Source organism: Raphanus sativus, chromosome 2 (genome assembly GCF_000801105.2).
Source record: "Raphanus sativus cultivar WK10039 chromosome 2, ASM80110v3, whole genome shotgun sequence".
NCBI lineage: Eukaryota > Viridiplantae > Streptophyta > Magnoliopsida > Brassicales > Brassicaceae > Raphanus > Raphanus sativus.
In genome coordinates this window covers 19422840-19435829 of record NC_079512.1, presented here as the reverse complement: position 1 = coordinate 19435829, position 12990 = coordinate 19422840, and the positions used below count along the sequence as shown (strand labels likewise).

The 12990-nt window shown below is 29.6% G+C and overlaps 1 protein-coding gene across 6 annotated transcripts; it reads right to left on the bottom strand.

Annotated features, from left to right (window-relative positions):
• Nucleotides 1-126: 126 nt before the first annotated feature.
• On the bottom strand, nucleotides 127-2385 carry LOC108823091 (uncharacterized). Of its 6 annotated transcripts, none has more exons than XM_018596356.2 (6): nucleotides 1765-1912; nucleotides 1614-1663; nucleotides 1219-1538; nucleotides 757-921; nucleotides 620-671; nucleotides 127-520 (listed from the first exon to the last, which is right to left on the bottom strand). In XM_018596356.2, the coding sequence occupies exons 3-6, from the start codon at nucleotides 1476-1478 to the stop codon at nucleotides 431-433; spliced, it is 567 nt and encodes a 188-aa protein (XP_018451858.1). In that variant the 5' UTR covers nucleotides 1479-1538; nucleotides 1614-1663; nucleotides 1765-1912; the 3' UTR covers nucleotides 127-430. The 6 variants fall into 6 exon arrangements, with proteins under 6 accessions (XP_018451858.1, XP_018451877.1, XP_018451886.1 ...); XM_018596375.2 differs by having other exon boundaries at nucleotides 1219-1498; XM_018596384.2 differs by lacking the exon at nucleotides 1614-1663 and having other exon boundaries at nucleotides 1219-1498; nucleotides 1765-2385.
• Nucleotides 2386-12990: the final 10605 nt, after the last annotated feature.

Sequence of the window (12990 nt, the reverse complement as noted above, 5' to 3'; positions counted from 1 at the left end):
TCCCCAAACAATTTCTGTTTTTCTTTTTCTGAGCCTCATCTGTTGCAAAAGCATTTTTTTATCAGCTTTAAGCCTTTAACAAATGAATTTCAAATTTTTGATGAAAAGAAAATAAAGAATTTGAAGGAGCCGAATGAGAGCATTTTTTTTCTAATTCGCTGCACTTGGAAATGAAACAAGACAGGAACCAATAATATACCTCTCAAGAGACTTAGAAAACATTAAAGAAAAGAAAAAAAAAGATCACTCTCTCTCTATTAGATCATCAATGAGTTCATCTAATATATCTATCTATACATCTCAAACCAAACCACATCCCTCTCCCCTTTTCACACTTATTCACTTCTCAACAAGAAAGAAAGAAAGAAATAAAAGGGTAATGGTATCCATCCATCCAATCACTCTCTCAGTTACTAACTCCATTCTTCTCTCAATCTATGCGAAGTTCTTCGTTTTGAGGCCTGAGTTTGATGATCGTCAGATGTGGGAACACAACTAGGCATGCCATGAACAATGTAAACTGCAAACAAACATTTATATAATGTTTATGCGTTTACATCAACCAGATAAGATTTCTCTCTACATAATGACAGATTTTGTGGAGAATCAGAGTTCATACCAGGAGAGGGAGAGTCAAAAATCCCCATATAGGCCACAGAGCAAAGGATAGCCTATATATATATATTTACAACACTTTTACCAAATGGTGATGACTAAAACATGGGGGGGGGGGTGTGGTGGGTTTGTTTTACTTACAGGCAGAATGAAATGATGCCAAGTAGGGTGATGAAAGGCAGAGCGGAGATACTCCAAAGTTCCCATTTCTCATCGAACCTTCTCATGCTCCACGACAACATGCTTTCGTAGATTATGATCATAACGTTCACAGCTATTCCCACCATCCCCATATACAAAGGCATCCTAAAAAACCAAGTCAAACGATTGCATTACGTTTCAGCAAAGACCCATCATCCCAAACAATGTAGAAACTGCACAGAAACTACATCAAATCAATCTACATTATCCAAACCACCTAAAAGGAATGTCCTTGCTAATCCCCAAGACTTAAAGAAAGCTGTTACAAGGTGATTCTCCTCCTAACACTTGATTGATACATGACAAGCTACTTCACCAAAATCAAACTCAAGGTTTTATCCTACTTCGATTGATTTGATTACACTAAACCACCAACGAATCAAGAAAGAGAAAAGCAGTGACCTTTTGATCCGTGCATCGTGTAAGAGGATGTAAATCATATTGGAGTGCATGTCTCCGAAATAGACGATGAACACAGCAGACGCAATCCAAAGCACATTCTCCAGAACCTCGACCCAAGTCTTACAGCTAGGACTCTCGAGGGAGAAAGGTTGGTGCCTGGAGCAAGCATCGTCCTCAAGATCATCGCCACCAGAAGCATACCCTTGGCTATGCCTTTGCCTAATGTAGCCACCACCACCACGCGGAGTTCCACCAGACATGATTGATGTGTCTACAATTACTAATATAGTATTCCACCTCCTCAGTAGCAACACAAACCCCTTTTTATATTAACAAAATAAAAATTCAATCTTTCTCATTACTACTAACTAACTAACTATGCGATTCGAGATTACCAAACGGGAAAAGGGGATTTCAATTCCACAAGATGGTGATATCAAGAGATCTGAGAAAAAGGAAGATCAATTCTCATCGAATTTCACGAGGGATCGAAAACGGGAGAGCTGGTAATGTGAGGAGATAAAAAGAAGAGAGAAATTGAATAACCTCAGATTGGGGGCGAGTTTGCTTGTTGAAAACCCTAAGAAGCGATCCCAATTCTCTTACGAATGATTGATGAGAAAAAAAGGAGGAAGGGTTGGAGCTGAGACTGGAGCGTACGACGTCGTACGCTCCATCCTTTACATTTTGTATTTACCTACTCCAAACTTTTTCTAGATAACTATAATATTGTGCCATTGACAAAAAAGTCCATCTTATTAAATTCTTAACCATAATTTTTTTTGAACGCACGTTTTATCAAAAGATTTTTATTTTATTTAACACACTAGAAATCTTCAATTGAGCTATCCAAGATCGAATTTTTTTCAAATCGCAATTCCGGTGATCCTTGAAAGCTTTCCGTCGTTGTCTTCAACTCACAGTGCTCAGCTGGCCACCATGTCTCTTATTTCTCCATGACCTCCAATTCTCATCTCATCTCTGTCGATTGCTGCATAACCCGTCTGAAGTTCATGACGTTTCCATTCCGTGTCTTTGCTCCGTCATGGGCTTTGTCATCATGGTCGCCGGTGTCGTCAAGCTCCATATCTTGTTTAGCTAAAGCTCAATCTATTATAATGGCTGACTTCTTCGTATTTTTACTTTAGCTCCCTCACATTTCTGATTATTCTCAGATCAACTAAAAACAAACATCATTCCAAATCAACATTGAATCTCTCAATTGTGTTATCTTGCACTATGAATATTTCAATTTTGTACCCTTGGTATCTAAATTTTTCTGTTGTTTTCACACTTGTCCCAATACTTCTAAAATAATCAAAATAACCTCAAAATTTTACCACAAACTTCTCAAGTGTGTATTTTAGTCCTTTTATATGAAATTATGCATGCAAATGCAATATATACATCTGATATGTAATCTAAATGATTAAAATGAGATAAAATCATATGTTAAAAGTCACTAAAAACACTATGTATCACATACATCTATATTACGAGTGTTTGTTTTCAATTTATACTATACTAGTTATCCCCCGTGCTTCGCACGACCATTATTTTATAATTTACAATAGAAAAATATTATTTTGAAAAATAATATTTTGAATGTTATATAATTCAATGTGAAAATGTTATTTTGAGGGTTATATTTATTGATAAAATTTAAATTAAGATATTGGGGTGATTGGTTGGACTGTAACTAGTGACTTTAGCGTTAATTTCTATCTACAACCACTTAAGTTACTAATCATGCTTTAAATATTTTTTAAAGCTAAAATCAATAAAATAAAAAAATGGTTGTAGAAGCCTTATTTTCTAAAGCGAAAATATGGTTGTAGGAATCTATTTCCTTTTTAAAATATTGTTGTAGGAATATATTTCCTTTTTATCATTTCTCGTATTTAATTTCTATAGATATATTAGATACAGCTACATCAAAAACTTCTACAGTCTAAATTCTACAGTAAATTTTACCAAATAATAATAAATACATTTATTAATAAGTTTCCTTATTACAAATTCAGAAATCCATTTACTCTTGATGTCGACCATTTATGATTGATCTTAATAAATCAATTCAGTTAGTATTACAGTGAATTGATTGACTAATAATGGAGTATGCCTAATCTTCTTTTGCTCTGTAATTATAGAGTTCTACTTAAAAAAAATTAGATTTTCTTCTCATTTTTCCAAATGATAAGATCGCAAAAATCATGTCGCATTTGAAATGATTTCGAACATTTATATTTAATATCGTAATTTGTGTTTTTTTCACCTTATTGATGTATTCAATTTTTAAAAGAAATTTGAAGATTGATATGGATCTTCAATTTAATAGCAGATTGAATAGCTACTTTCGTCCTGCATATAAATTCGAAGCATTGTGAGGAGCACTTTTATTATTTAACCTCATTCTCATGTGTGATTAACACAATTGTCATTTCTTATATGTCATCATGAGACCTCTCTTCACACTTTTATTAACGTTTGATATCTACGGGTTTAGAATTAAGGGCATTTGTTACATTATAACAAATGGTATCATTTTCATTAGTATATACAATTATAATTTTTTTTTTGACATTGAACAACTTAGAAAATTTTGTTACTTGGTGGTTTTTAATATCATTTTTCTAAACATATATAATCTTATTCATACATGTTCTTTTTGTTAGTTGTTTTTTTTGTCAGTATAATATTATATTAACATATATCATTTGTCTAAACATATAAATATAATCTTATAATATATGAAAAAGTTGTATAATGCAAATAAATATAACATATATATATATATATGTATGTATATATAATCTTATTATATATGACTAAGTTATATAATTTATGTAAATAAAGAGGAAATTGACCTTATAATTTAAATAAATAGGAGATTTGGTGACGTCTTTTAATATCAAATCCAATAATAGGGCCGGGCAAATAAACCGAACCCTAAAATCCGAACTGATTCCGATCCGATAAAAATGAATCCGAACCCGACATAAATACCGAATGGATCTTGTTTTGTGGTATTTCGGGTTATGTGTATTATCCGAACCAAACCCGAATTTAAATGGATATCCGATAAAACCAGAAACATTCAAAACCCCAAAAAGATCTTGTACCAAACATGATTTAAATTCCTAATATGTATCAAAAATAGACTAAGATATATTGAACATCTAAATTATTATCTATAACATAAAGGTTGGTGGTTTTATAAGATGAAAGTTGATGGTTGAAGGTGGCCGTTGAAGTTTGAAGTTCTTATATTTTGGTTTTGTTTTCATTGAACAATGTTTCTCATTTCATGAGAAAATGATTTTTCGTTTTATGCTTTCATTTATTTGGTTTTATTCTTATCGATAAATATGCTTAATTTTTTTGTTTGATTTTGAATCATCAAGGTTGATGTTCATTTCTTATTTTTGAATCGATTTTACTTATGTTTTGGTTACAAAATATGTACAAATCAAATATTTCAAAATCAAAGAACTGATTTTACTTATGTCTTAAAGATTGAAGTTTGAAGTTTGTGGTTAAAGGTTGACAATGGTGCTTGCAGTTAAAGCTTGAAATTTTATTTATGTTTTTGGTTTTTGATTTCATTGAATAATATGTTTCTCATTTGGTTTTGGTTTTTGGCTTTAGGTTTCCTTGAATTCTCACATTTATTTTGTTTTATTTATATGAATAAAGATGCTTGGCTTTCGTTTCAAATTTACGTCATTTCATAGTTGTTTTAACGAAATTGATGCTTTTACGTACTTATATGTATTGTAAGTTACCATTTATGTAGATTTTTATTGGTTACATTTAGTAAAAACGATATACTCGAGAACCGAAAGTCCATTTGAAACCTAAACCGATAGTATTTCGGGTTATACCAATACCAAAATAATTTACCAAAACCGACCCGAATCGAAGAGCACCCGAACCGATCCCGAACCGAAGTTTTAAGTTATCCGAATGGGGCTGGTTTTCGGTAACCATGAAAATCCGAACCCGATTAAAACAGAACCGACACCCGAATGGTACCCCGGTTGCCCAGCCCTATCCAATAATGTTTTGTTTCTATATTTACTTTATTTTTTTGCTAATTTTATGTTTAATCATAATTAATGCTATTTCAAAAATTAGGAAATCAACTTTATAATTTAAATAAATAGGAGATCTAGAGATGTCTTTTAATATCAAATCCAATAATGTTTTGTTTCTATATTCACTTGATTTCTTTTGTTAATTTTACGTTTTATCATAATTATTCTATTGAAAAAATTAAGTAAATAAATAGGGAATCTACCTTATAATTTAAATAAATAGGAGATTTAGTGACGCCTTTTAATATCAAATCCAATAATGTTTTGTTTCTATATTTATTTGACTTTTTTTTGCTAATTTTACGTTTAATCATAATTAATGCTATTGAAAAAATTAAGAAAATGTAATATTAATCACTACGCATTCTGATTTAAGCTAATATATGAAAGTTACTACTAATAACCAAGCGAGGACGGCCTAGTGGTCTTGAGGGAGCTTCGGCCCCAATACGGACCCGGGTTCGAATCCCGCTGGCCACTGAGGGTTAAATTTAAAATCTGGGCTCCCCCAGCGTCCGGTGACCGAGGCATACTCCGGCCGATAATGTAGGCTGATACGGACACTCGCCGCTAGTCTGGAACCACTTCGGTGGATGCCAGGATACACCGGATTATTCAAAAAAAAAAAAAAAAAAAAAGAAAGTTACTACTAATATATTGAAATTCCTGAGACCAATTAAACATTTTACACGAAATTGTAGGGATTTTCTGCCATTAATCTCGCCATGTAATATATTTGATTGATACAATTATCATGACCTACATCCTGTTAATTATTACAATATATCACACTAAACTTTCTTCTACTGTATCACAATCTACAAACTTTAAAACACACAAAGACAATGAATGCTATTGATGCTTTCAGAAAGAAGTATATCATTTCGTTTAGTGAGTTTGGTAAGCTGATACTTTTTTTTTCTTTATAGGATTGCAAACAAAGAATTCGGAATACATTTTTTTTTATAATTTGTTCTTTTCATATTTTATTATTCTATTGCATATGTTTCATTTTATCTTATATTCATAATTTATATTATGAAATCAAAGTGCATGTGTTTTGTTTTATCTTAAATTCATAAATAATTTTATATAAATCTTTTTTTTTTCACTCTTATAGATTTTCTTCCATAAAAATATCCAGATGTTACATCTAATCAGTTACATCTAATCAATTACACAAGTTAAAAAAAAAAAATCAAAGTTCACCTTATATAAACATCATGTTTAAAACATGCATAATTTCGTCCAATCTTTATTATATAATATGTAATATTTGTTACTATGATTTTTAGTTTCCTAATATCTATAGAGTAAAAGTTATAATTTTTATTAGTCCATCCACTCCGCGAAGGGCGCGGATATCACCTAGTAATTAATGAATGGTAAGTGATTACTAGTTAAATGTCCATTTTTAAAAAAAATCACACATGAATCAAAGTTGTGACTTCTCTTTTAATATAATAGATTCACGACCACAACCAGAGTTTATTTATATATAGTTTAGTGTTTGATATAGGTTTCAATTAAAAAATCCAAACGTGGTATGAATTGATCTAGATAACTTGTTTACAAAATCCGAGTAGCAATATAAAATTGAATCTTGCATAAAGATATTAACATTTATAACTAAGGAAGCAAATACAGTATAATAGAGATGTAATCTACTTTCAAAAATTGGCATTAATAATACTAGGGGTGGGCGTTCGGGTACCCTTTCGGATTCGGTTCGGGTCTATTCGGGTTTCGGGTTTTCGAGTTCAAAGATTTCAGCCCCATTCAAATATTTCTAAATTTCGGTTCGGGTTCGATTCGGATCTTTGCGGGTTCGGTTCGGGTTCGGATAACCCATTTAAATTATTTTTAAAATTTTAAAATTCATTAAATGCTTAAAATTTCTCAAAAACTATAAACAAAACAATATAATACATACAGATTTGAATAACATATGTCAAAATACTTAAACATAACATATAAATTAGTTCGATTTGAATATTTGGATAAATAATCAATAGATATGTAAAATATTTTTGATATTTTGAGCATACTTTAGCTATTTCAGACATTTAATTTTGACTATTTGCATATATTTTAATGTATTTTGGACAACTTAAAAGTATCTTATATATTTTGGATGTTTTTAATATACATTAAATCTAAAATGATTAATATATTTATATAATATACATTAAATCTAAAATGATTAATATATTTCGGATATATTCGGGTACCCGAAATACTTCGGTTCGGGTCGGGTTCGGTTTCGGTTCTCTAAATACCAAAATTTTGAACCCGTTCGGATATTTAATTAATTTCGGTTCGGGTTCGGTGCTACTTTTTCGGATCGGGTTCAGTTCGGTTCTTCGGTTTCGGATTTTTTGCCCAGCTCTAAATAATACATGACAACCATTTTTCTCATAGTTAGTAATACCTGCGCTAACCTGATTGTTACTGTTTCCTTTAACAGTAATACCTGGGACCAACTTGTTGAGAAGAATTCCAAACATCTCAACTGCGAGAACTGAAACTTAGTATAGCAACAAAATTTTCATTGTCTTGCAGATGTCACTCTATTGCCATTCTTATACAATCATTTTCTAATAAAACAAATAGGCAATCAAAACCACACGCAACTGTACCAAAATAAAACCATATATAGATCAATCAGCTAATAGCATAAGTGAACACGTGAAGAGGGGTTTTACTACGTAACTGTAACTGCATGATCTCTAAGTTGTAGCCTTGTAAGTGAATCAAGACTCACTGGAGCGTTGATCCATCCATGCTCTAAATATTCAGACGTTTTTAGAGATGCTTCCCATTGATTAGCTTAATGTGGAGGAGACGAAGAGAGAGGAAATGGGAAGAGGTGGAGTTGTGAATAGCGTGTATATATAGCTTGAGAGTGAATATTGAGGATTTGAAAGGATAGCGTTTCCGTAGAAAATTTATAGCAATTAAAGGTTTTGATGGTGAAGAAGGGACATTATAGAGAAGGTTACATTTGTTAAGGATTATAATAAGTGATGAGGAAAAGTAGCTGACGTGTAAGTTTGGTTGGATGAGAATTTTTGTGTCATGTGGCATAGCTGAGGAGTCTTGAAAATAGTCCCTTTTATATCGTAGATATATTGATGAAAATTTATTTACAGTACAAATGATACTAGCTAATATTCTCAATTAATAATTACAAATTCTGTAATTACAAAATCATTTTAAAATTAATATTAATTTAATTTTTATTGTTAAGAAATAATATAAATAATTTGAATCAATTATTTGAATCGATGATAATATTATATTAAACATCAATTTATAAAACTGATGTAGTTGTTAATATCATTTTTTGTAACTGATACATAATGATATCATTTAAAATAGTTGATGTAAATATTTAATATTTTTACATCAATTATTAATAAATTGATGCATATTATTTGCGTTATCACTTTCAGAGTCATTTATTTAGGTGATGTAAATTTCTTTTCATCATTTGTAACTAATGCAAAAATATAAAATAAATAATGTTAAACACATGTTTTTTTAGTGTTAGGGTTTCTAAATATTTTGAATTTTTTTTTACATTCTTCTTATTTTTAAATGTTTTTATAACTTGGTTTCATTATTTTTCTTTGTCTAAATAATGTATTTATTTTAAAAAATTTCAATTAAAAATTGAACTCTATATTCAAATTTAAAACAAATGTTTACAATATGATTTAATAAAACCTACAAGTATACTAAAACCTCTAATCTTTACCAAATAAACTAAATAAAATCACAATAAAAAAAGAAAAACACAATCTCATAATTTATAAATGATGGCTAATCACATTGAACAAGACATCATTGTCAAATTTGAAAACATATGAGTCTATAATATAATGAGTGTAAGTAATTAAATTTATCAAATTTTCAAAAGTTAAAAAATATATGATTATGAAGAATAACTGTGCGGACACGCGGCTCAAAAGCTAGTTTACATTATTTTTCACAAAACCACATTCCATTGATAAAAGTGACAATTTTATCTATCACTATTTGGGTATGCGTGTTTTATCAAATATGTTTGATCTTGTGTAGTTCTTTATTTATCTTTAAATGCAGAGCAATGAAGTTGATAATGTTATGTCCACATGCTGAATTCGACTCTTTGCAGGACATAGAACCATTTGTTGCATTCTTGAGGATCTATACCAGCTGAGAGGATGGTGTGGACAACACTGAGGTTCTATCATGGATTCATGGGCGGACACACATTTTTGCCTTTAAGACTAAACCCCCTAGCTGCAAAGACCAAATTAAAAAAAAACTTGATAAAATACATATTGTGCAAACTTTATTGGGACTTGCTTTGTATTACTAGGATCTTTTTAAAAATATGATCATCGTATTTACATTCCTACTTCTTTCTTTGACAAAGGCTTGTCCTGAGTTAAAACTTAAAAATCATTGGAAAACTCTCCAAAAAGCATACGTCAACTAAATAACATTTGCTAGTATCTATTTTGTTTAACCTTTAATGGGAACATTGGTAATAGACTAACCTTTATTTTGTAAGTAATTACAAATGAACCAGCTGACGTGTCAAACTGTAAGACTCTATCAGCCTCAAATTGTAAAATAGCAGTTCACTTTATTATGTTCCGCTTTAACCGAATCCAACTTTGAAAAAATTTCAAATTTTTTTTCCATCTAATATGGAAAAGCTTTAGACTCGTCCACTTATGTTTCTATAAATAAATATAATGGCAAATGTCATATCCGTAAAACTGTTATTTTTGATATTGTAAAAAAAACAATTGTTAATTTGTGGTAGTTGACAAATTGTAGAATGATATTCACATTATAATATAATTTCGGAAATCAAAACTTGAGCTATTGAATTTAATCAAAAAATCAACGATCAATTTTGTTGCGGCAAATTTGAGATGTTTAATTAATCTCTTCTAAATTTTGATCTGCACACCGGTACGGATATCTAAACTATTAAAATAATAATACATTTTGTACTTACCTTAGACTTTTCCTAGCTAATTACAATCTTGTGTCACTGGCCAAAACATATTTGTTTTATCTAATACTAAACATATTTTTAACCCATGTTTTATCTAATTACTAAACCAGAAGAATTTGTTTTGAACACACCATAAATCTTCAATTGAGGTATCCACAATCGGGTTTGCTCAAAATCGCAACTCTAGTGATCCGTGAAGGTTTTCTGAGGTGTTTTGATTCACATTTATGTTATTCATTATTATAAAAATGCAACAAATCCGAAACAAAAATTTCAATACTTCAATTATATGTCAACTTCAATACTTTATTATAAGGCCCCCAATAAAAATATTAAAGAAAAAACAACAGAGAAATTTTTTAAAAAAATACTTCAGAGATATCATGGTTGAACATCATATTTATTCAATATACTTAACCAAAATGTTAACAAAGAATTCCGCAATGGCAGTTCATTGATTTTTTCTCCTTTGACCCAGAACACAAACTCTTCCCTTTAGCTCCGAGTGACTTAGCACAATTAGCTTGACATTCAGAAGCAACACACACCCCATCTTTTACAGGGAGCTGTTGTTGTTACACAATTTTTGCTTACCCTGTGCATTTGCAATCATTCCTGTTGGATATAAAACATCAGCTTATTTATTCAAAATGATAAAAATACTCATTTTCTCTTTCTCTATAATATAATTCTTTTTAATAAAAATATAAAATTTATTTAGGAAACGAAAAATACTGATTTTGTTTTTTAAGAATTATTACCAATAGAAAAAGAGAGATTGAAGTAAAGAAAAAAAAAGAGTGCATATATATGATAGAGAAATTACCAAAAATACCATTTTCATAGTACCACTTTTCATGTTTACACTAACCACTTTTACCACCACTTTCAATGAAGGGTTTAGATTTGAAGGTTTAAGATTTAGGGTTTAGATTTGATGTTTTAGGGTTTAGGGTATATAGTTTAGGGTTTAGAGTTGGAGATTTAAGGTTTATAATTGATGATTTAAGGTTTATAATTGAGGTTTTAGGGTTTAAGGTTTAGAGTATTGAATTTAGGGTATATAGTTTAGAGTTTAGGGTTTATTGTTGAGGATTTAGGGTTTAGGGTTTAGAGTTGGAGGTTTAGGATTTAGAGTTTATAATTAGAATTTGGGGAATTTTCAAAATACCACTTTCAAGGTACCATTATTCATCTTTACCACTACTAAAGATATATTTTCAAAAATACATTATTTATTAAAATGTTAAAGACTCTTATATCTTTGTTTTTATATGCTTTTCAAAATTCTAATCTCAAATTCTAAATCCTAAACCTTCAATTCTAAACCCTAAACCCAAAATCTTCAACTCTAAACCCTAAACCCTAAACTATATACCCTAAATTCAATATCCTAAACCCTAACCCCTAAAGTCTAAACTATAAATCCCAAAATCCTCAATTCTAAACCTTAAATCCTCAACTCTAAACCCTAAACTATACACCTTAAACCCTAAAACATCAAATCTAAACCCTAAATCCTGAACCTTCAGATCTAAACTCTTCATTAAAAGTAGTGGTAAAAGTGGTTAGTGTAAACATGAAAAGTGGTACTATGAAAATGGTATTTTTGGCAATTTCTCTTAGAATTTTGAAAAGCATATAAAAACAAAGATATAAGAACCTTTAACCTTTTAATAAATAAGGTATTTTTGAAAATGTGTATTTAGTGGTGGTAAAGATGAATAGTGGTATCTTAAAAGTGGTATTTTTGAAAATTCCCCTATATGATACTAGGTGTTTTCATGCACTATGTGCAGTAAAAAATTTAGAGAAATTGCCAAAAATACCATTTTCATAGTACCACTTTTCATGTTTACACTAACCACTTTTACCACTACTTTTAATGAAGGGTTTAGATTTGAACGTTAGGATTTAGGGTTTAGATTTGATGTTTTAGGGTTTAGATTTGATGTTTTAGGGTTTAGGGTATAAAGTTTAGGGTTTAGAGGTGAGGATTTAGGGTTTATAGTTGAGGTTTCAGGGTTTAGGGTTTAGGATATTGAATTTAGGGTATATAGTTTAGGGTTTAGGGTTTAGAGTTGAAGATTTAGGGTTTAGGGTTTAGAATTGGGAGTTTAGGATTTAGAATTTTGATTAAAATTTTGAAAAGCATATAAAAACAAAGATATAAGAGTCTTTAACATTTTAATAAATAAGGTATTTTTGAAAATGTGTACTTAGTGGTGGTAAAGATGAATAATGGTACCTTCAAAGTGGTATTTTTGAAAATTCCCCAAAATTTAAAATATTTTTAACAGATAAATATGAACTATATTTAATTTTTTATTAATATTATAAATTATATTTTTCTTATCAATATTTTAATATAATTTTTATTTAACTGAACATTAAAATTAAGATAAAAACAATTTTGTTTATTTTGAATTATATTTAAGAATGTGCATATATATATTTAAAATTATAATCTTAGGTAGATTTTTCTATCTATTTATTTTAATTAAATATATAAATAAATATGTAAAATTTCATAATTGTCAAAAATTAAAATTAAACAATATTTTTAAAATCTGTAGATGTATATAAGAAATTAATGATTTTACGATTTGATTTTATAATTTAATTTGATTTTATGATTTAATTTTCTAAAATATGTAT